Here is a 25076-nt window from a genome sequence, read left to right as displayed (position 1 = left end):
CATTACAAATTATTGTTAATAAATATTAAAGAAACGGGTATAGATTTTTTATCATTCAGACAAATAATGGTATTATATTTTTTTACTGTTTTCTGAAAGTATTTTAAAATTTAAAAAATACTAAAAATGTTTTCTTGATAATTATAAAAATGTAACAGTGTATATGTATAACTCACATATAAATATAGTAGTATAGGTTTCTGTATACATATAGTATACTTGCCATTGCTTTAATTGAAAACTTTATATTTTTAAATTTTGGCAAAAAATAAAAATATTATTTTATATCTCTATATTTTTTTAAAATAAAATAATTTCTTATTTTTTATATCTTATATTTCTTCTCATTATAATTTTGATCTTCATTAGTCTATCTTCATTAGTTACGAAAAACCGCTATACGGTATAAAAAAATTACGCAAAGATTAAAAATTTAACGAATGCTATTTTTTATTCTTAAAGTATATGAGCCTTGAGCAAAAAGTAGAAAATGATACACGTGCAACACATATATAACAAATTACCAATAATCAAAGCTCAACTTGACTCGTAGAGGAAAGAGGGTGTTGATTTAGGTGTGTTGATGTATCATAAATTGAGTACAATCGTCCGCGGTTGGACGAAACATTTTTCGCGAAACAGGATGTGGAGGCAGCGATAAAGGACAGGGATAGAATTGGAAAATACGGAGCGGACTAAACGAAAATAACCAGAGCCGATGCAGGTCATTGTTTACGTCACTAGACTCCGGCTAAACTTTTATTCGGCGTTTTCCACGATGGTCCTTCTTTATTTGCACACAGATCGACTTTAAGATCGGCACACCCTGACATTTTATATCCGCAGCTGCAACTGCAGCGCCTGCAAGGGATGCAATTTTTAGGCTCGCTGTCTCAACAATCTTTACTTTGCTTATTTGCGGTCAAAGGAATATAGATTAAAAAAAGTTCGCTTTTTCAATTACTTTGTTCTTATCAAAGAACGATCCGCGTCGGTGGATATAATATTTGAGTATTTAAATACTCAAAAGTAGAAAATGATACACGTGCAACACATATATAACAAATTACCAATAATCAAAGCTCAACTTGACTCGTAGAGGAAAGAGGGTGTTGATTTAGGTGTGTTGATGTATCATAAATTGAGTACAATCGTCCGCGGTTGGACGAAACATTTTTCGCGAAACAGGATGTGGAGGCAGCGATAAAGGACAGGGATAGAATTGGAAAATACGGAGCGGACTAAACGAAAATAACCAGAGCCGATGCAGGTCATTGTTTACGTCACTAGACTCCGGCTAAACTTTTATTCGGCGTTTTCCACGATGGTCCTTCTTTATTTGCACACAGATCGACTTTAAGATCGGCACACCCTGACATTTTATCCGCAGCTGCAACTGCAGCGCCTGCAAGGGATGCAATTTTTAGGCTCGCTGTCTCAACAATCTTTACTTTGCTTATTTGCGGTCAAAGGAATATAGATTAAAAAAAGTTCGCTTTTTCAATTACTTTGTTCTTATCAAAGAACGATCCGCGTCGGTGGATATAATATTTGAGTATTTAAATACTGTGATAAAAAAGAAGTATGATAAAGTAAGGAATAAAAGTAATAAATAAAAAACTTAATATCATAATTTAAATATATTTTTTTTATAAATAAACATACGTATTTAAAAAAATTTTTAACTAATAACTTTGGCTAACAGCTTCGAATTTTGATTGATATACAAAAATGTATAACAAGAATACAAATAGATTAAAAAACAAACAGACTTGTGTAATAAATAATTATAATAAAGAAATAGTAATCTATAAAGAAATAAAAAATAAGGCCAAAAAATAAGAAGCTATACAAGTGAGGCACTTAACTTTATGATCTAAGTTTTCTATGCTGTTTTCTCTGTGCAGTTATCGAAAAATGTTTTCAACAAACGTTTCAGGGAGAAATATGATACATGTAATAGATTTCTGATAGCATGCGATTTTTGTATTTAAATATTATCTTCATTTTTTGTAAGAATTATACATATATTTTTTCTTATATAAACTGATTTTTCCCATCAATTCGATACATAAAATTATTAAGGTAGAAATTCAGAGTATCAAAAAATCAAGAAATTAAGGCATAAAAAAGCATATGTAAAAAAATCTCGTAAAAAATAATGCTAATGTTATAAAATATAAAAATCGCTATAAGAAATCTGTTACATGCAATAATATTTCTTCTCTTAACGCCATGAAACTTTTGTTGGAAACAATTTTCAGTAACTACACACATAATAGAGAAAATTCATAGAGATTATAAAGTTAAATGTTTCAACATTCCTGAATATAAAATATAAAAAAATGAAAAAAATTTTTTAAGTATATATATATATGCACGTGTGTATTGTATAATGTGTGTACTTAATTGTGTATATATAGGATATTTTATTATATATATAAAATTATATTATCTCCTTTTATCTTTAAACTATATTATCTAAACTAAAGGAGATGGATCATGATAAGAGTATAGAGTGCAACTGACAATGAAAGATCTGCATAAATTTTGAAAATAAATTTTTTACGCAGAATAATGAAAAGATTATAAGCAAAGATTTTTTTAAAGCTTCATTATAGAAGCTTCTTTAAATTTGAAATTTGTTAATATTTTATTTATTATTTTTAATTACATATCACATATATGTAACGTACGCATATATACATATAATCTTTCTATATTCTATGTGTCAAATTTTTAATATACATATATATACCAAAATCGTGTAAATGTTTTAAATTATTTTATAAAAAAATTGTTGAGCGGAATCTTGGATTCATTGTATAAAAAAATTCACGCAGGAAGTGTAAATCTCAGGAGTATATTATATATAAGATTGTTAAAGCTACATTGTGTTTGTGTGTTAATTAAAACTATTAAAAGAATAACGTATTTTTCCTGACCCTTATTTCTGTAATGAAATCTCTTGAGGACCTTTGCTCACATACCATTTTTATTGTTCTGATGCTTAAAATATATATACCTATATACAATATATGTATATGCTTATTTTTTAATGTTTAAATGTCGCATATTATATATATATACAAACGAAAAGAAATTCTGAAAAAAGCGAATTGGCAATTAATACTCAGCTATAAATGCGTGCAAGCTATTTTTTCTGTAAATCTACTTGTAAATCTAAAATTCCAATCAATATACTTACAATTAGTTATCACATTTTTCTTCACTTGTACAAGAGAGAATCATTTTCATTGTAAAAAATGTGTCTGCGTTTTTTATTCTTTTTTGTTCTTCTATTCTTAAATTATTCAACTAATTCAGAATAGCCTTCTTGTATTCTTGTAACATAATTAATATACCCAATAAAACTATATATTATTACTATTTAAAATTTAGAGTTTATATTGGAATACTGAATTTTATATTTGATACAGGAACCTCTGAAATAGAAACCAGGTATAAATTAATGAAAAAATCATTAAATCTCATTGATTGCTCGCCACTTGAATAATATTCTGCGAGCAGCACATATCATTTGATCTCATTCCCGAAAGGTTTCTGCGGCCTTAGCCGATCATGCACAATACATCTATCTTACGGCCTTCCTTCATCTGTTTGCAGGAGTGATCACGTAGATTCGTCGCGCCGCCAGCGTGAACCATCCCAGCGATTCCGAGCCCGGGTAGATTCGTAAGAAATCGATACGCGGCGAACCTGCCACCTGCTGGCAGCCTCTCCGTCCACCCTCATATAAGTTACACCGGTAGCTTCTTTGCGTTCGTTTCTAGGGCACAGAGAGCACCCTTCTAAGAAGTCCAGAGGTCTTTTCCGGAATTCCGGATGAAGGCCTTGATTTCGCCCCATCTGCAGCTCGATCTCTTCCCTAAGCCTTTAGCGCGGTTTCAGCTGCTGCACTCCCTGTATCCGTATCATTTGCCTAAACAACGAACGCACGCACTGTCGAGACACGAGCTTCCTGTCACTATGCAAATTAGGATATGAATAGGGATGCAACACGTATGGCAAAATTGCCAATGCGTTTAATGCACGAGTTACGCCGAAAACTCAGGGCGAATGAATAATTTTGGTGTGCGACAACTCAATAAGATAGGCATAGATAGGCGTATAATATCGCTAGAAAAGGGAGATAGACAGGGTGTAGAGAGGATATTTCGAATAATAATTGTGTTTTCAAAATAAATAACGTAATCCATTAAACACTAAAAAATATAAAATATGGAACATCTTGTTATATCTTTGAATGTTGTGTAAATTAAAATGTTGTTTAAAAGAATACGTAATTATATCATAACACAACAACTTTTATAATAAAATATTTATTTTAATTTTTTGCATCGCACAGCATAGTGATTTTATCTTATCAATTCTTTTATTCTTAAATTATTCAACTAATTCAGAATAGCCTTCTTGTATTCTTATAACATAATTAATATACCCAATAAAACTATATATTATTACTATTTAAAATTTAGAGTTTATATTGGAATATTGAATTTTATATATGATATAGGAACTTCTGAAATAGAAACCAGGTATAAATTATTGAAAAAATCATTAAATCATTGATTGCTCGACACTTAAATAATATCCTTTGGCAGATGACATTTGAGTCAATCTATAAATACAACGGCAAACCAGAGCACGAGGTACAATTGTGACAAATAAATCTACTAAAAATACATTGTGATCCATAAAATGTATTTAGCATTGACCATTTCTTTCTGATATTTAAATAATTGATCAAAATTTAGAAATATAATTCAAAAAGTCATAAATCAAAAATATTTATAAGATAATATTTTTATAACTGATTTTTTGAAATATTTGTATAAATTAATAAATTATTATTATCCTTTTCTTGTATTTATGTCTCTTTATTGTATATTTAATATAATATTCTGTGTGTTCAAAAATATTAATAAATTCTTCATTTATTTCTGTTTATTTCTTAAATTAAATGTATTTATTACACCTGTTTATACGCACACAATTTAATTATATCATAATTAGAATTGCATAAAAGAGAAGAAACAGATTTTAATTAAATATTAAATTAAGCAAATTACAATCTAAAGATATTGAAGGATTGATATTTCCATGTGATCTCTTTAATAATCATATATTCATAATAAATTTGGAAATATATTATTAGTATATATATATATATATATATATATATATATATATATCTAAAGCTAGAGATATTTCTTAAAATATTTAAAATCCATATTTGTAATTATACATAATTTTATGTATATTGCGTATGATTTAACACAAACAAATAAATTAATTAATTAATTAAGAAAATATTCAAAAATTATTTAAACTGTATCTATTTACTTACAGTTTATAATTTTGTTCTATATTTAATTAAAAGAAAGAATATTATTTTCATTTCTATTCTCTCTATTATCTCTCTCTTTCTCTCTGTGTGTGTTTGCCTCGTAAATGACGTTAACGAGCAAGACAAAGGAGCAATAAGCACCATCATTAATTTCGAAAGACAGCTTTCGTCAAACATCTATCTATATATATTTTTTAATTTTAAGATATTGCGTAATTAAAATAAAAAAAAAAGAGATACGAGCTATTGTTATAATTCTCTGTTATTATATCAATTCATGTAATAAAAATTTTGGTCGAAATATCTTATTTTCGCTTTTTTATAACGACGAAATATGCTTATATACTATGCTATATACGTGAAAAGCACTCTTCAAACTCCTTGAATTCTGACAAGAGAGAAATTAAACGAAGAGCTGTAAACTACGTTACAAGTGAACAGCAAAATAGCAAAACTGCCATCCTATTCATGTTTAACTTTATCTTTATGAAGAAATTTTACATCGAAAATGTTTTTCAATCTTACTAAACGATCAATACGTTATACAAAGAGGTGAATCGTATTTATTTCCTTTTTTATATTTTATTCCTTTAAATCAATTTAAGTTAGTAAATTGTTCAATAAATTATCTTTTAAGTCATGTAATTGTTTTTACAAAAGTGCAGATTGAAATTACTCTACGATAAAAGAAAAAGAAATGATTCGCGATAACTTTGTGTTGCAAAAAATTAATCGCATGAAATATAAAAACAATTAAATAGCAATTAATTCAAATTTCAATTAAATAGAAAATTCGTCCTCAACTAATTACTAGACATTCCTAGATAAAAAGAAATACACATGAAACTTTTTTCACAGCTTCTTTGTTCTCGATATCTCCCTTTAAGAGAAAATGCGTTTATATGCCAAATCGAAACACGTTTGTTTCACAAATTTCGACCCAATTTTGCGGTTCGAATTTTTGCAAAAAAAAAAAAAAAAAAATGTTCGTCGGGTTGATTTTTTCGTGGCAGTCCGGCGTGTAATACGAAGCGGCGAACTTCCTCAAGCTCGAAAAGAGATTAAATAGAGAGGAAAGGAAACGCGGCGCGGCCGTACGAGAGGCGCGTCAGTTTTATACGAAGACACGAGCAACGGGTGTTGCGCTCGCACAGATATTGATCGCTCGGGTCACGCAACAGGCTGCTTGTCAGGACACCACTTGTCAGGTTGTGCTCCAAGGTAGGCAACCCGCCCGAAGGACCTTCTATGCGATAATCCGCGGAGTTGAGAATTCTACAATAATTTATAAGACGAGAATGCGCGCCGTTATATGTACGGGAGATGATTAAACATTGCATGATCTCGAAATTATGTGCACACTCGATTCCTATGTCGATTTGCTGAGTATTGTGTGTGTATATATACATATATATATAGCAGGCGCGATCGAGTTAACGTCGTTTAATAATTTCCACACCTCGTATTCGCTTTTCCCCGTGAATATATTTACGATAAAATACGATAGAATGGAGTAAATTACACAGTATTATTAGATTATTATTTGTACGTGCTGAGTATTTTTTAATTTCCATAAATAAGTATCTTGAAATTTTAATTATAAAATGAGATATTTATGTTATTCTTTTGATATTTCTTTGATAGTTTCTAAAGCACTTTTTTAGAAAAATTATTTATATAACAAATTATATACTATAGTTATGTAAATTTTAGTTTAATATACCAATGAATTAGTTTTTATAAAGTGTATAAATATAATATTGTAATAATGACAAGTATAGTTTTTCATAAAAATAATACAAATTTGAAATTTTAATTTAATTAATCAAATAAATCTCATTGATATAAATATGTAAATAAAAAATCAAATATAAAAAAAAATGTACTTGTTCAATAATATTATTCATTCTAAACAGCGTAGCATTCAAATTTTACATTTATATTTTATATCTTTTTTATTATAAACTAATAATAAAAAAGCTCTGATATACGTATATATATATATTATATGCCTGCAGTATATATATGTAGATAAGTCTTTGATAAGTCCTCAAAGCGAAGACAAGATGAAAAATAAGGAAAGAAAAATGCGTACATCATGACTTCATCAGCGATAAAACAACACTAACGATTGTAAAATATACATAAACAGGTCATATATAAGCTGCCATCACGCATATGTGATAAAAAAGCACGCAAGAGGAGGAAAATAAGACATTTTTTGAATCTCGAGACTTTTGAATCTTATATAATGGAACCTCTTAAGCTCGAAAATTTTTATTTTTATGAAACTTTGCACGTAGGAGAAATAAATATAGAAATTTAGAAATTTTTAATTGCAACCCAAAAACAATTTTTATAAAGATGAAATCATTCTTCAATAGCTATTTTTTTCTTCTCGCGATGTATCTCAAAAAATATTCGAAATATTAAAAAAGAATGTTTTATACGAAAAAATCTTATATAGTAAGAACACCTCTATTTAATTATGCAATAATAAAATTTTGAAAAAAATAATTTTTTTAGATTAAAATAATCTTTGTTTTAATTATTTTTTCAAAATATTAATATTATTAATGTAAATTATAAATGAAGGTGTTCTCATTGCTATAAGTCTTTTATATTATATCTCGAATATTTTTCGAGATATAAAATATCTATTGAGAAAAACATAATTGATAATTTCATCCCTTAGAATTGTTTTTAGGCCGCAATTAAAAAATTCTACATATACATTCATCTATTTACATTCCTACATGAATGTGTAAGTGTAAGATAATGTGTGTGTAATAAAAATTTAATCAAAATCAGAATTTTCGCGTTTACAAGGTTGTTAATAACACAGAACAGATAATAAAATAAATCTCTTAATCTCTTTAATCAAAACCTCAACTTTATCCCAATTAAATTTATAATTCAGTAATCAATTACTCACCAAGTCGGAGCAACGCAACTTCCTCTGGCTGATTCGAAGTCTCAAATCTCAAGTGTCAACAGTAGTGCCAACCTATAAAATAATATGCAGGGCTGGAAACAAATCCACCAATCACAATCGTTCTTATTTCACGATTCTGATTGGTCGATTGGCTTTACATTTCGTTTATGTCATCTATGTACTTTATGTTTATGGACGATCCTGCTTTCTTCAATTTAACCTCTTTATAGCTGTTCATTTATGTACATTTGACGTGTCACCCGGTGATCCTGATACTTGTTACACGTGTACGGAAAAAAAATACAGATTTCTTATTTCCTAGTATCATATACAAGAATCGACGATGACAGCATTAATGGTATTACATAAATTCTGGTTGGAGTACACGAAAAATACACCTAAGAAACTGAAAATTATCGATGCGTACTTATTGTACGTGTTTCTTACTGGCGTTACTCAATTCATTTATTGTTGTCTTGTCGGCACATTCCCCTTCAACAGTTTTCTCAGTGGTTTCATATCCTGCGTATCCTGCTTTATTCTAGGAGGTACTTAGAATATGTTATTTGACACTTCTTTATTTACATTATTTGTTCTTTGTATCTTTGCATAGTTAAAACATTGAATATATTTTTTATTACACACAAAAGGATATGTTAAATATATAAAATTTATTGAAATTTTTGTTCTGTCGCACTTAGCTTATTTTATTATTAATGAATTATGAATTTGAAATATTATATCACATATTTATTCTTATACACTTTACCTTATATATAAAAAATTATTACATAAAGTAATAATTGATTCACATATTTTATACGTTAAATGATTGTGATGTATATATTTGTAAAATGTATATATGTATTTTTTGTTTCAGTTTGTCTTCGATTGCAAGTTAACCCGCAAAATAAAAGTCAGTTTCACGGTATAAGCCCAGAAAGAGGATTTGCAGACTTTATTTTTGCACATATCATTCTACATATTGTTATAATGAATTTCATTGGATAGAAATACACAAATGTGTTATTAAAGCAAATCAACATACTTCATATTTTGTTAAAGAATAAATTATTTCTGATAGAGTATATTACTTTTTTGTATTTGTAATTATAATTCATGATTTAATAAAATTATATATACAATATTAATAATTGATTTTTTATACAATAAATAATTATGAAATTATTTTAATTTCTTTATTTGTTAAAATATATGTATAAATTTATTATATGAATTTCTCTTTCTGTATGAAAGTTTTATGCGCAATATATATAAATTTAGTAGTAGACAATATAGAGTATAAAGTTATCTATACAAAACAAAGATTTAATCGCTATATATCAAATGTATATTAATACTTGTAAGAAGGTTATATATATATATCCTGAATTAATAGCAATAATACTATAAAACATCAATGGTAATATATTATAAAATATATTAGATCAATACTACAAAATACTGCCAATATTTTTCAATGATATGAATATTAGTAAAAATTATCTTTTTCTATTGGTTGTAGATATCATTATGAAAAAATATTATTATATTGCTATTATTTTATAATAATTAATATTATTATTTTATTTAGTCTATACAGGATATATCAGAAACTGCACAAGCAAAATAGAAATAATTTTACATGCAAATGTAAGATAAAAATGCAGGAAAAATTATTTTTTTATATTAAGTTAATTTTTTCAAAAACAAGTTTAATTGATTTTTAAGAAAAAAAATGTTTTTAAAGCAGTATTTTTGTTTATGTAACTTAGTAGTCATTTACTTTCTTTTTATTATTTTAATATACAATAAAATAAAATATCTATTATTCTATGCTAGAAATTAATATAAGATTAATATTTTTGTTATGTAAAATTATATATTATGTAAACAATATAACTATACAAGCTATAATATATTTTATTTTATTGATTGTATACAATGCCAAATAAAAGACAAATATTACATTACGATAGAGAAGATATAGAACATGCTCATATTGACAAAGATCTTAAGAAAAAATTCATAATTTACTATAGAGATTAATTAATTTTTTAAGAGACTTAGAAAAGCATTATTGGACTGTCTTTTAATTTAGTACCCTTCCTTACCCAGCTAGATGTATTCTTTAAAAGTAATATAATTCAATTAAGCTTCTTCAGTTATGAAAATATTCTTTTCTAATTTTTCGCACATTTTATTTACACACATACAAATAAAAATAAATTTAACTTTTTACTTGAATAAGAATTAGATTTGCTTATAAAATAAAATAATTTAAATATTTTGCGAGAAGTAGTAACTATTGTATCATTAATAGGTAAAAAAATAATATTATTAAGAGAGTTACATACAACAAAAATAATCAATTTTGTATAAGAATATGCTATATATGCAGAAAGTTACCTCAAACAAAAATTATCTTAAAAAGTTTATCACTTATTTTATACTTATATACAACTTAAAGATGATAAAATAAATAGCTTGATAAATACGTATAAAGTTCTAGTAATAAATGTTCACGCTGATATTATTAATAAAATAAGTTTTTCTCATTTATTAGATGCAAATTTGCACTAATTTTTATAATGTACGAATATTATACAGATAAAGTGTTTCACAATTCGCAATCTTTATTTTAACAGATATTCTGATGAACAATTTATAATTTAAAGCATTTATAATTTATGAATTACATATAAATAAAAGATTTCAGAAACTTAAAAAAAATAAGTAGAGAATACAACATTAAAATATCAAATTAATTTTAAATAAAATTTGAGACCTTTAACTCAAAAGATAATATGAAGACATAATATTGGATATATAAGCATTCTCGACATTTCTGTTAAGAAAAACAATTTCAAATTAGTTAGAGAATCTGTTATTAAAATTATGATTGCGAGTTAGAACACTATGTATTTATCTTATAAATATTTTCGTATATGTTGAATGCATATGTGTGTGTGTAAATAATATAAATAATCTTTGTGTCAAATTTTATCACATAAGTTAAAAACTGAAGTTGTAAATATTAATATTTGCATAAATAAAGAAAATATAAAAATATTTCATAAAACTCATTAAAATTATATTATATATATATATATATATATATATATATATATATATATATGTTTAATGAGTTTATGTATATACATATAGTTTTTGATATCATAAACATATATGTGCACGTATGTGTATAAATATTAATAAAATTAAGAGTATTCAAGTATAAGTTATTTATTATTTAGAGCTCAGAAGTTTTTTTATAATAAATTTTGTTAGATGAAATAAAATCTCTTTATGTGTGAGAAAGCAATAAAGAATTATTTTTAGTTATATTAAACAATATAACAAATTACTTATTTTTTGTGACTGATATCGTTTATATTGACTATGTTATTACTACAACTCAATAAATTATTGGAGAATAGCATTTCACATGTACACAAAAAAAATAATAAAATCAATTATAATTTTGACGAGTTTAATTTTCGATATAGATCTATATAACAAAGAACTTGGTGTAAAAATGTTGTATTTTTTATTTGAATAAATATTAGAATTATTATGTTGAATCCTTTTGATAAAGAACAAAGAAAAAAAGATCTAACAATAAGGTCTATATGAAATTTCTCTACATCACTTTTATATATTTAATATTATTAAATATTTTAAGAAAATTCATAAACTTCTGAACTCTACTTCACATTACACATAAAATCAAAATTTACAATTCGTTATTATAATTTTTACATTTTTGTGAAATAAGTGCATTTATATATATTTTAGAAAATATAGTCATCAATTTTAGATTAAAATAATTAATCTAAACTTTTACAATTAATAAAATTTTAACACATACAACTATAGATATATGTATGTGTAAAAAATTTTACAAATTAAGAAATTTTTTTAAATAGAGAATTTTATAATTAAGTAAGTATGTATTTTATATTTGACTTGATTACAGGCACAAATGCAGAATAGATGATTATATCTTCAAGTAAAGAATTTTGCTCTTTGTATTTCTCTATGTAAATCATGATGATTATACTTATTATAAAATAAATAAATAAATGTGTATAATCTTTTTAAAAATAACTATTAGTTTTACTACGCATAACTAAATCAATACTTATTGAATTGGCACGTGTCACACTTTAATTTACTTATGGCACTAAATACATAAATTAAAATTTGGTATAATTATTACAATTAGAAAATAAATATACAATATTCTGACGTATTCGTATATATAGTTTACTGTTATTTTAAAAATTATATAAGAAGTATTGTACAAGAAAAATAAAATCTAGACAAATATTTTAATTTGCTCGAAAGTGGACGACAATGCAAACTTATAAGCTTTATCAAAGAGCCTAAAAAGATAAACTGTATCACCTATACAATTTATTTCCTAAAATGTATATAATAATATGTATTATATTACATTACTGTGTAGGCATTAGTAAGTTTCACCAATGGTCTGGTGTTTAAGTAAGAGATTACATAAAAATCTTAATTTCGTCTTCTAGTATAATTTATTCGACTCATTGTAGATTTCATCACTACTCAATGGCATTAGCGCAATGTTAATAATCGTTCATGAGTATATCATTCACAACCTCTCGATATTCTTAGCAAAATTGTCGTGCCTAATCTCTTAACTGTGACTTAATTTACTGTTTTCGGAACATTAAGAACGTTAACTGTTAAACACACCAAAAATCTTTTGATACACTCTTGCTGTATTTAATGATCAGTCATCAGCAAAGAGTACATATGTTGTCTACAATCTTGTCTTATACTCAAAAAGAAAAAATATGCAGCCTGCCAATTTTACATCAGCTATGAAGCTCTGTGACCTAAATTCAAAATAATATAACAGGTCTTACGGCCGCTTATTATCTAGGATTATAGTATTTATTATCTATGAATTTGTCGACTCAATTTCAGATTTCTGATGTTTCTCTATATATCTTCTGCGTGCTGTTAATCGCATATGCTCTTTGCGTCGTTGAAGTATAAGTTCTCTCTCAGTAGATGATTTCGAAAAACGTCCACCAAGATTCGAAGGTTCTTCTCCACTATAAGAATAATATAAAGTAATATAAAATATATAATTATTATGTGTATGTGTATGTGTATATATATATATATATATATATATATATATATATATATGTGTGTGTGTGTATATATATATATAAATTCTACAAAAGTAATACCTATTATGAAAAGTTTTTTATTTATTAAAGTTCTTTATCTCTTATTTAAAATTTCTGATCTCCAATATATATATTTCAAATTAATATAATTTATATTATTTGTTCAATTAATATTCAATTTATATATCTAGAGAAAATTTGATATTTTAAAGTTTCTAATAAAAATCATAAATAAATTCAGAGATATATAATCAAAATCAATTAGTAAATAAAAATGATAAAATATACAATATTTTTCCATGTATTTTTAAAAATTTTTTGTATCTCCATTACCTATCAGCAAATGGAATATCGAATCTAGGATCCAATGAATTTTGAACCGAAGAACTGGGCATAATATTTGTCATGCTTGTTTGCATCTGTGGGACGGATTCTGCTTGCGGTTCTTCGATCAAATGATGCGGTATAGTTAATACTCCATCAAGTATATTTTCTACTGTCCATTCGATTGATCGAGTCATTCTAAGATCTTCCAAGATGATATTGCGAGGATAATGAGGGAAAAGTTGCTGAACCTAACAAAAAAGATTTTTTTTTGTTATTTTTGTTATATAACTAATACCTATATACTTTCTTTTTATAAATTAAAGTAATAAACTTTTATAAAACTCTATAAAATTTATTTGTAAAATACTCATAAAAATAAAAAAATTAATGATTTTATAATTTAAAATTAAATTTTTATGAATAAGTACCTGTCTTGCCATAGTATCCATTTGGGAATTAGTATGTGCCAATGTAGAGATGTTACCACGTACTCTATTATGCGAGACCTCGACAGAAAAACTGGGCAACCAAGATACATATCTTGAGCCATCGAGGAAAAGAAAGAAATGATTGCCATTTCTTCTCGTAGGAGTCTGTGGCTCAGGCGGTATTTCTGGTGTATTCTCTCTATGATTTGCTTGCATACTCAAGGCCAATCGACAAGTGGGACACGAAGTGTCCTGTTCTAACCAGGATTGCAAGCACGAATTATGAAACAAGTGTGCACAGGGCAATTTACGAGCGCTTTCCATCCTTTCCCAGCATATTGCACAATTATCAGAATTCTCGGCTAATTCTTCTTGTGAAGCCATTGGATAACTAAAAATGAAAGTTATTTATTCCACAAAATCTTTATCAATTTGTTTTTATATTATACATATACACAGGGTTTTATATCTAAAATTATGCATCTTTTAGTTTATGATAATAAGTTATAATTGTGTAGATTTTATATATAACTTTTGAATATGCTTTAAATAGCTCTATCAATGCAACAAAACTAAATTAACACAATCATATTATATAACATATATGTATATAAATACTTATATTATAAATATATTACATACTTTTGTTCCATGTGATTCAGTACAGCTAAATAGTTTCTGTGCTTCGTGATTCTCCGTTGTATCTCGTAAAATAGGTATCTAAGTTGCATGCAAATCACTAGCGATGCCATGCTTAAGAAAATGTTACTCCACAAAAGCATGTGACTGTGATGAAAGAAGTCAACTGCCAATACAATCAATTCTGATGTCAAATCCGTGTAGTATGTTAAAGGGCCACGTTTGTCCCAAGATCGTTGCGCCGAAGTACCAGCGCCACGTGTATCATACAAATGAATCACATAACGTAGCATCACATGAATAGTACGTACTCCAAGCAGGATGCACTGTTACAGAGAAGAATAAATAAATATTAAACAAGATGAGATTAATCAAATATTAAATTCTCTTTATATAATAAACTTCGTATTTCTTTTAATCTTATTTTAAAGTATAATTCTTGAATTGAAAAAAATTAAAATAATTCTGATAACTTGCATTTAAAATATAATATTTTATATTTAAACTATAAAATATTTATATAATTATAATATATATAAAATAGATGACTGAGTTTAATTCATTTCTAAGTATTATTTCTATCTGAATTTTATTTATTTAATACAAGAAATACAGTTATGTGCAAAATAATAGCACCAATTGAAAAAATAAGGGGAATTTGTATATTTCCTCCATCATCGAAAAGTGATTATTAAAGGATTTTCTGGTATTCGTCAGTTCGTTCAAAGTCGACCACCACAAAAGTCAGAATTTAATCCTAGATATACAGTCAAGACAGTTAAACATGGTGGTGGAAACATACAAATTCCTCTCATTTTTCTCAACTAGTGCTATTATTTTGCATATAACTGTATATAAGCTTTCAATACATAGGTTTTCAATTCAACCATTTTCTGTTGAATTTAAAATCAATATTTTCTTCACAAAATGTTTCCAAATTATAAACAATTGGCAAAGAATATTTTACCATATATTTTATCATAAACTTTGAACAAATCTTCAAAGAAAAACTGATAAATAATAGAATCATATTTTTTAGTTATTTTTTAAATACATTATTTTTAACAGAATTTAATGTTTCTTCAAGATTTTGTATAAATAAATAAAATTAAAAATTGAATAATTCTTATAAATAATGGCTATAATTTTCGAGAAATGATTAATGCACTGTTACGATTTACCTCAGCTGCCATAAAAGCAAAAGTGTTGAAAGATATGAAGAAGAAAACTGCAGCAGTGCACAGTAAAAGCATGAAGGAAGATAGTGCAAAAATTGCCGCCAATAATCCAAGAAGTCGTGCGTGACTCCATCCTGGCGTGGTAGGTGAAAAGGACAGCTGAAACACGAACATTAGATTATATATATATATATATATATATATATATATATATATATATATATATATATAAGTATAGATTACATGCACTGCAATTCTGTAGTCCACATTTCTTAGGTTTATGAATTAGATATTTCTTCAACCATGTAACATTTTTTATCAATTGTTAATGCTTAATTATTTTAAACTAGAAAACATTTTAAAGTAAACTTATTTTTATTTTAAATTAAAATTGATATGTGCAAAACTATAAAGATGTTTTTATATTTTGTTTCAAGATAACTACTTAAGATCTCTATTGTATTTAATTTTTATTGTTAGACTCACATATTCAAATCGATCCTTGCAGAGTTGACTAAGAAGACTAAGGAAGCCAAGAGCTGTAAACCATGCCCACCACAGTACGACCTCGTCCATGTATTGTACGTTCAAAACGCCAAAAACAAAAATAAATTTATAAAAAACAAAATTCCAAAATTTGTCCTTCAAATGTTGTCTTTCCGAAACACGTAGTTCACCAAACACAAGCTTCTGAATAGATTTGCCAAGAAGAATCAACACACAGTAAGCCATGTTGATCAAAGTCTGTGAACCAAAAAAAAAAGAAATTATAAAATGTACAATCAGCGTGAAAACAAATAATTTTTTACAAATCTTATAATTACATTCTTCAATATAATTTGGAAATATTGAAACTCTTTAATAAAAATTTATTAATTATAGAATGAATCTGAATCTTATCTCAAGTTTGTTTCTTTAATATTAATAATCAATTTTAATTTTTAAATTAATTTTTGCATAATATTTAATTGATGCATAATAAAAATTTCAGTTTGTTCACACATACCCCACACAACTAACTCTTTATATCTTATATTAAAAACAAAATAAATAAATGTTTTTTGACACATACATATTATATATATATATAGATGATAAATAATCGAAATAACTATATTGTTTAAAATCGTTGCCAACCAGCAAAAAGGCCATCTAATTTTAAGCTCAAATGTTTCTGATGTTTCAATGTCTGCCAAATATTTCAAAATACGCGAATGTAATTATTTGAGGTGCAAATTGTTAAAAGATTTTGATATGCAAGACTGAAATAAAATATAAAAAGAAAATTTTAATAAAATTAAGTAAATTATTTTTTATTTTTATTTGAAATGTTAAGCCAACTAAAAATATAATGTTAAACCATTTTTAATGTTAAACAAATTTTAAACATAATGTTTTAAATCTGTTTAATCTTTAATATTGTTATGTATTGAAAAATACTGTATTTGTATTAAATATATGAAAACTTCTTGGACTTCAAAAAACTTTGTCTTGCTCATGACATAAAATAATTTTTTTAAATTCATAAAATATTAATTTAGTTTTTTTAATTGTAAAATGTTGAAAATTAATGTTGTATAATGCGCTCACTTTTCACATAAATAATTTTACAATTTCAAATGATGAATATTATTAAACAATATTTTATTCAGAATAATTATTAATAAACAAGTACTTGTTTTTTGAATTCGCTCTATTATTAAATGATATTATACGCAATCAAATGATAAATAGAAGGAATTCCACAATCTCAATATTATTACTTCTTCTATTATGTTGTATAACACAAAGGTGAATTAGCACATTTATACAACACGGACGCGGATGCGGAACTCGAGTTTGCGTTACAAATTTCTAAATATAGCATAACGCATAATTAAATTGAGAATATCTATTCCTTTCTCAAATACAATAGCTAGACATAATCGTGATAGTTGCATAATCTTGCACTCATAACAAGTACTTGTAATATGTAACACTTGCGCTTATAACATGTAACAAGCTATACGTAATACTATTACATATACAGAAATTAGAAAGAAGAAAGTAATATATTCAAATAACTGCCATAATAACCGGAAGATTTTTTTTCAAATAGAAATCAATTGACGTACTCATAAATAAACTCATTGACTTCAGGTAGACTGCGAATGATCGAATCTTTACATTAAATCGCGTGAAACTGTTATTAGATTTCTTGTTACATAAACCTCCTCCTCATCATCATTAATCATCATTATATTGATAATATAGTTAACGTATCATTTTATTATTACAAGTAAAACGTTAATTTATAAAATTTCACAATAACTAGGAAGTAGCTGATAAATATGACTAATATATAAAATTGTATATATGTTTTATATATATAAATTCTTATTCATCAAAAATCATATAAAAATACGAAAGATTTAAATAAGAACATAAAACATTTATAAATGTGATAATTTAAATAAATAAATATGTATGTACCCTTTATATTTCAATGCATATGCTTTCGAATCGAATAATTTTGAATAAGCATACCCAGATACAGACAGGTTCATCCACCATGCATTCTAGAAGTTCTTTGAAATGCATGCCAAGACTTCTTGGATCCGTCGGATTAGTGTCATCTCCGGTTATGTGAGCATCGATGTGCGTGTGATTCGTTCTCCAAGCAGGATCCTTGATTATTTGAGAGGCATAGTATATAGAGCAGGATAATATGGCGAAACTGATGGTAGTGTATAACCGGAGATTTGGAACCGGTAATCGGTCCAAAAATTCCATCGGCATGATTGGAGGAATTTTGAAATATTTTTAATCGTCGAAGCACTTTCTAGATCTGCAATCAAATTTAAATCATATTAGATTACTAAACTGGAAAATTACTTTGTCTTATTTTTGAAGTATTAAAGATTTAAAAAATATCGAAAATTGCTTTTATTAGTATAACAAAATTATTAAAATAAAAATTATAGTATTAATATTTGCAATAAAATACTTGTACACATTTTCCATCTTAAAAAAATAGTATTTTCCTTAAAAGATATAAGAATAATATTAAATAATTCTCTAGTTTATCTAGTCTTATTCTAGAATATCTTCTAATATATTCTTCAATTTATTGTTTTATCATTATCATAGAAATTTTATTATATTTTAATAATGTACAACGTTTCTATATTTCTCGCGATTATTGATTTACAGAGATAATAAATCACGTTTCTTTTTCTTTCTCTACTAAAAAAAAAAATTTAGTTTCATTAGATATTGAATTTTTAGCATAAATGGTTGTCAAATTTAATTATAAAAATTGAAGAGATATACTAAGAAACTTTTTTTAGGATCTTTTTTAGAGATATTGCATATAAAAATACAGATATACTATAAATATGTTTGAATTATATAAGCGATTATGACTCAATGCTAGGAAAAACCTACTTTATAAAAAATAATTATACCGCGTGTATCTTATCGCTCTTTTTCTGTAAAAGAACTTGGTATCATTACTCAAATAGTAATGAGTCATTATACAATTTCCATTATTTTTTAAAATATTAATACAAAATCAAATATTCAAAGTTTATATTTTTTAGTATTATTTTATATTAAAATAATAGATGTATAAAATAAAAGCGATATAATTTTGATAGTGATACCATTATTGATTTTAAATGTATAATAATTATTTTTATAATAATAATTAAAGTTCTTTCTTGAGTAAAAAAAACTTAAAGAGTGGGATCTGATAATTATCATATTGTCAATTTATGACCAGCATTAAATACTAATAAGAAGATTGATTGGTCAATTGTGTTGATTTTTTTACCTGAGGTATCAATCGATATGTATGCTAAATATGTGTAAATGTAGATAAAAAAAAATCACACTAAAGAAGTACAATAGCAATAATTACAGCCAAAGTGCAGTAATTAAATAAAAAATATACAAAACATATTAAAATTTATCGTATATAGAGTTGAACGTTTTTATATTTTTAGACCATTCTCATTGTCAGTAAAAGATAAAAAACACATATTCGTCAGAAAAAATAAAGTTAAATACCTATTATAATTTATAATTAAGCTTTTAGCAAAACTAATTTAATATAATAAATAATTTAGTTAAAATATGAATTTTCATAGAGATAAAATTTTAAACAATTTTAGGACAAATAAAATTGATTCATATCGGTTATTCAAATAAATATTTCACAAATAAATATTTTAGAATAAAACAAAGATTTCGATAAGTATTATAAATATATCAATATTCAGGTCAATAAGAGTCAATAAAAGCCAGAGACTCAATAAACTTGTTTTTACATTCTTCTTTCTTCTTTATTTAATTGAATATATTAAAATTAATGCATCTAATTTCCTTCTGCACCTAACTCTTTTATTAGTCTGTTCCCTACCTGAATAAATGTGTTATTAATCATAAATGTGTTATTAAACTCTCTTCTGCTATGCAATTAATAAAATGTATTCTTATTTTTTTAATCAATAGTATTATGCAAATTGTATATAAAAAGTCATATAATAACAACTTTATAACAATTTTTATACGCTTTTACAAGTTAGCCTTAACCTATTTGCATATACACTATCAACATTACATGTATTCTCAATAATTATATAAATTATATTAATTATCTTTTTTATATGTAAGTATCGTGTGCAAATAGATATATGCATCTTATTTAGATATTTTTTTAAGATAATTCCGATGAGATAAGCAGAATAAATGAATACACATAAGAGAGAAAACATCATAGCATGTCTTACCTATATCCATATGGATGATATTTATGTAATACAAATATTGCATTTAAAACATAATTTATAAACAAAAAAATAGTAGCATTTTTCAATAACTTTAATAAATAGTAAAAAATTGAAAAACATTTTTCTGATTACTTTTTACATTGAGATTCAAAATTTTTATCAAAATTTACATGTTACATTAATAGCAACATCGATATCAAAATTATATTGTTTTTACATATTTTAATATAAAAAATGTCTAAAAATATAAATTTTAAATGTGTGTTTAATATATAATTCTTATAATAGTATTAAAAAAATGAAAAAAATATTAATTACTTTTTGAGTAATAGTAACGAGTTTTTTTAAAAATCGATTTATAAAATATTACTTTCCAATCTTCTAATATTTCTATACAGTATATAACATTTTGATTTATTTGACCAACTTTGTGTGCTTTGTTCTCGACGATATTGATTGACATGTCGACAGATAAAAAGTGAGAAAGTCAGTAAAAGGGTTAACGTAATATATTGTTACCTGCAAAGTTGATGTGATAATTCGATCCAAGATAATATTTTATTGTAATAGTTTTATATTTTTTCTTGATTTTTTAATCAAATTTATTCCATGATAAATAATGGTGATTCAAAGATTTTAGCTATTTAATAAAATCATCACATCTTTTTAAGGGCAGATTGTCTGGTCAATTTAAATACAATTTTTTAAGTAAAAATGTTGAAATATCAATTATTTTCAAATTATAAACGGAAAAAGAGGTTTTTCGCAAATTAAACTTTGTGAAGTTAGAAGATAACAAAGTTAGAAGAGAGAGATTAACAAAAATTACATTTTTCAGTTAATTTCAAGTCGAGTTTATTTCAATAAAATTTTACATTGTAATTACATTTTCTACGTATACATACACAGGATGTTCTAAAATCAATAGAGGTCTTTTAAGCAGATTTTTTAATTGACCAATTTGAAAATAATTTTTTCTTAATGAAAATATTGAGAATGCAAAAAATGAATGATTTCTTTTTGGCCAATTAAAAAATCTGCTTAAAAGACCTCTATTGATTTTAGAACATCCTGTGTATGTATACGTAGAAAATGTAATTTTTGTTTCATGTAATATTTTTGACTGTCTTATCTTGACATCAAGTCTAAAAATATAATTAGAATTTTTTTATCATTCTAATTTATATGTAACTATGATGAAATATCTAATAGTACGAGCGGGATCCAATAGTTCACATTATCAATTGACCAAAGTACTAAAACTGATTAGTCAGTCGTATCGATTACTCTAACAACTATCGATCGACATATGTGGACGTATTGCATTGGAATGTGTCCTATCGGAATTCTCTATTATATTCCTATATAATAGCATATATAACAATGTATAATATTATTTTTTCCTAGCTAAAATTGCTATTTGTATATTGTATATTGTACACTGAAAAAAATTAAAAATATTTAAATATTTAAATTATTAAATCTAACAAAACGTATATTCGACTTAAATACTAATATATGTTCAATTAACAAAATAGTAATTTAGTTGGAAGGTTTAGTCCAGTTAACAAATTTTTTTCAGTGTACGTAAAATTAATATATGATTGTATTATATTATTGAAAAAAAAATGAAAATTAATGGTTCTTATTATATCATAGTTGACGATTACGTAATTGATGATTTATCGAATAGATAATATACACATATGTATGTATTGTATGTAAATTATATAGACAATATTTAGATTAGTCATTAAGATTTAATGATTCATGTAAATGTGCCGGCATATAAAATATGTCTAGTTCAGTTTAAAAAATTATTAAATATTCAAGATGTTTATTTATAGGAAATTAGCTTTTTGCTATTTTTGAATTACGTGTTTTTCTTCATTTTATTATTTATATTAGAACATTTAAAAAAATGTTGTACCAGCTCTGTACTTTTCGAATTATACATTTTTTTTTATTGTGTTGCATTATAAAATGTTTGTGCTACAAATTTGAAGTCAACGATAAAATCATATTACAGAAAACTTAAATAAAATTTTAATAGCCCTGCATTTTTTTTTGCAAGCTTATTTTTTAGTCAAATTTGCACAAATTTGTAGCGTGTTGCATCATTGGAAAAATCTTGCTATATTTTTTTTCTAAAAAATCTAAAAAAAATCATAAATATAATGTATCAATATATATTAATAAATATATAAATAATTTTGTAATATTTATTTATATGATTTCTATAAATTACGTTACATTGTGTTAATTATTAGAAAAGACAAACTAACAAAAAAATACTAATTATAATGTAAAGAATAAAAAAATTTTTATAATATAAATTTTATATATCAAAAAACAAGACAAAAAAGAAGCCAAATTAAAACTTTCCACATAATCGGTTCTAGATTTAAACGCCATCTTTTATAAGATAAATAAAATATAAAATATAAAAATTTACAATACAAAAGTACGAAGCTGGCACAATTTTATCAATAAAAATACGAAATTCAAAAAAATGCGGAGTTAACTTCATTGTAGATATTTCTCAAGTAATTATAGTTATATTTTAAATAATGTAAACTAAAATTATAACGATGTAATGCAAAAAATACAATTTTATAAAATTATATTGTATTTTATCTGACAACTGTAGGTAAAGTAAAAAACTAAACCAAGAAATGAATATAAAACAATTAAGTTCAATATACAAGAGAAGAATTATTGAAAAAAATTTAGTTTTTAAAATTACAGCAATGTACTTAGAACATTAATTGCAAAATTAAATCTTATAACACTGATTACAAGAGCAATGTAAAACTCTAATTGTAAGATTATATCTTCTAATACTATTATAAGATTGCATTTATTGATTTGATACAGCATTGTAATTTTATCACATCGGTGCAATCTTACCCAATCTTATCGGTTTAATTGTAAAAGATGAAAGAAAAGAGAGACGTAAAATCTTAAAAGGGTAACGATATGAATAAATGGCTAGAAATATATATACATATATATAAATGAAATATAAATAGTTACATATCTACACACATACCACATAAATACGAGGAAAAATCACCCTTAGCTGGCGCCAAGACACATTTTCTCAAGCATGTCGCATAACCAACCTCATCAATGCCGTCGCGATGGTCGTTTTGTCGTCTATATAATTATCGAAGTAACACTTTTCTGTATACACATAACACACACTTATGAACGGTTGCGTAAAAAAAAAAAAAAAAAAAAAAAAAAAAAAATCGAAAAAAATACCAGAGCTAGCAAGCCGTAGCAGTCGCGTACAGCGAGAATAAAAAGAAATTAGTCGCAGCGGAGGAGAGAAAAAAGAGCGAAAGGAATATACACGGAGCCAGGTATACAGTTATACATTTCCAGAGGAGAGAAGGAAAGGGCGAGACAAAAACTAGAGATAGAACAGAGAGAGAGCGAGAGAGACGGAATATGGCTTCCACGGTCTGTTCCTCCGGGCAGCGTCTTGCTCTGGATGACATATGCGCGAACCTGCCGGGAAAAGAAAAGAAAAAAAGAAAGAATAAACGACCTGTCAAAAGTGTCCGAGGCTCGCTTTATTGCGTCGCGGTTAGCGCTGACACGGCGGACGTCTACATCGTAAACATATCACGAAATCCCGATGGAAGACCTCCAAGCTTGACGCAATACAAATGCGCCTCATCGATTAGCGACACGACGACGACGACGACGACGTACGTACGAGCGGACGAACGAGTATATTGTATTCTCTCTCACATCCGCGCAAAAGACGCCCGATAGATCCGCCGCGAGATTGATTTATTAACACGTATCTCGCGTACCGCTAATATTGCTGACGCCAATTACAGTGAGAATTTGACAGGAGCAGCTCGACACCGCACGCCGTTAGAAATGAGACTGAACGCTCGCTCGGTAAATTACGGTATATATATGTATGTACAGTCCGCGGTAAAACGCCCCTCTTTCTCTCTCTCTCTCTCCTTTCTGTTTGCGTGACAATTCTTGAACATGCAAACAGGAAATATATTGTATATTACAATAAGAGACGTTTTCATTTTTATTTGTTTAATTTTTGGTATAAATGTGAACTAGTGAAGAGATGAGATATGTGTCAAATGTTTAAAAAATAAAAATATTTTTTGGAGTACAAAATATAAGTGAACACGTGCATTTCAAGAGAGTTTCTTATTTTTTTTTTTTTTGTATAAATATGAACTAATAAAAAAAAGGGACAAAGATGTGT

General features: G+C 25.9%; 2 protein-coding genes and 1 long non-coding RNA gene across 8 annotated transcripts; 1 reads left to right on the top strand and 2 right to left on the bottom strand.

The window, feature by feature from the left end:
- Positions 1-2701: 2701 nt before the first annotated feature.
- LOC146723929 (uncharacterized) lies at positions 2702-8402 on the bottom strand. The gene is made up of 3 exons (XR_014924277.1): positions 8307-8402; positions 3209-3943; positions 2702-3105 (listed from the first exon to the last, which is right to left on the bottom strand). It is a non-coding gene; the product is annotated as an uncharacterized LOC146723929 (long non-coding RNA).
- Positions 8403-8493: 91 nt separating this feature from the next.
- Positions 8494-9460, top strand: Dad1 (dolichyl-diphosphooligosaccharide--protein glycosyltransferase subunit). The gene is made up of 2 exons (XM_029315127.2): positions 8494-8854; positions 9187-9460. The coding sequence occupies exons 1-2, from the start codon at positions 8650-8652 to the stop codon at positions 9315-9317; spliced, it is 336 nt and encodes a 111-aa protein (XP_029170960.1). The 5' UTR covers positions 8494-8649; the 3' UTR covers positions 9318-9460.
- Positions 9461-12621: 3161 nt separating this feature from the next.
- LOC114940323 (E3 ubiquitin-protein ligase AMFR) lies at positions 12622-24737 on the bottom strand. 6 transcript variants are annotated; one of them, XM_029314928.2, is made up of 10 exons: positions 24655-24717; positions 24095-24343; positions 23880-24013; positions 18582-18882; positions 16542-16799; positions 16059-16214; positions 14881-15203; positions 14239-14629; positions 13817-14058; positions 12622-13402 (listed from the first exon to the last, which is right to left on the bottom strand). In XM_029314928.2, exons 4-10 carry the CDS (start codon positions 18831-18833, stop codon positions 13246-13248), a joined length of 1779 nt encoding a protein of 592 aa, XP_029170761.1. In that variant the 5' UTR covers positions 18834-18882; positions 23880-24013; positions 24095-24343; positions 24655-24717; the 3' UTR covers positions 12622-13245. The 6 variants fall into 6 exon arrangements, with proteins under 6 accessions (XP_029170761.1, XP_085336907.1, XP_029170759.1 ...); XM_085480781.1 differs by having other exon boundaries at positions 24095-24737; XM_029314926.2 differs by lacking the exon at positions 24095-24343 and having other exon boundaries at positions 24384-24737.
- Positions 24738-25076: the final 339 nt, after the last annotated feature.

Source organism: Nylanderia fulva, unplaced genomic scaffold, assembly GCF_048542155.1.
Source record: "Nylanderia fulva isolate GAGA-0341 unplaced genomic scaffold, ASM4854215v1 Scaffold16, whole genome shotgun sequence".
NCBI lineage: Eukaryota > Metazoa > Arthropoda > Insecta > Hymenoptera > Formicidae > Nylanderia > Nylanderia fulva.
This window is presented reverse-complemented; position numbering and strand designations above follow the sequence as displayed.

Excerpts from the sequence above, each read along its gene's own strand:
- LOC114940323 (XM_085480781.1), bottom strand. The coding sequence starts at position 18,833 with ATGCCGATGGAATTTTTGGACCGATTACCGGTTCCAAATCTCCGGTTA. Across the intron at positions 14,630-14,880 it reads CTGAATCACATGGAACAAAA|TTATCCAATGGCTTCACAAG; the intron begins GTATGTAATATA and ends TTTCATTTTTAG. Across the intron at positions 13,403-13,816 it reads GATATTCCATTTGCTGATAG|TGGAGAAGAACCTTCGAATC; the intron begins GTAATGGAGATA and ends TTATTCTTATAG.
- Dad1 (XM_029315127.2), top strand. The coding sequence starts at position 8,650 with ATGACAGCATTAATGGTATTACATAAATTCTGGTTGGAGTACACGAAA. Across the intron at positions 8,855-9,186 it reads ATCCTGCTTTATTCTAGGAG|TTTGTCTTCGATTGCAAGTT; the intron begins GTACTTAGAATA and ends TTTTTGTTTCAG.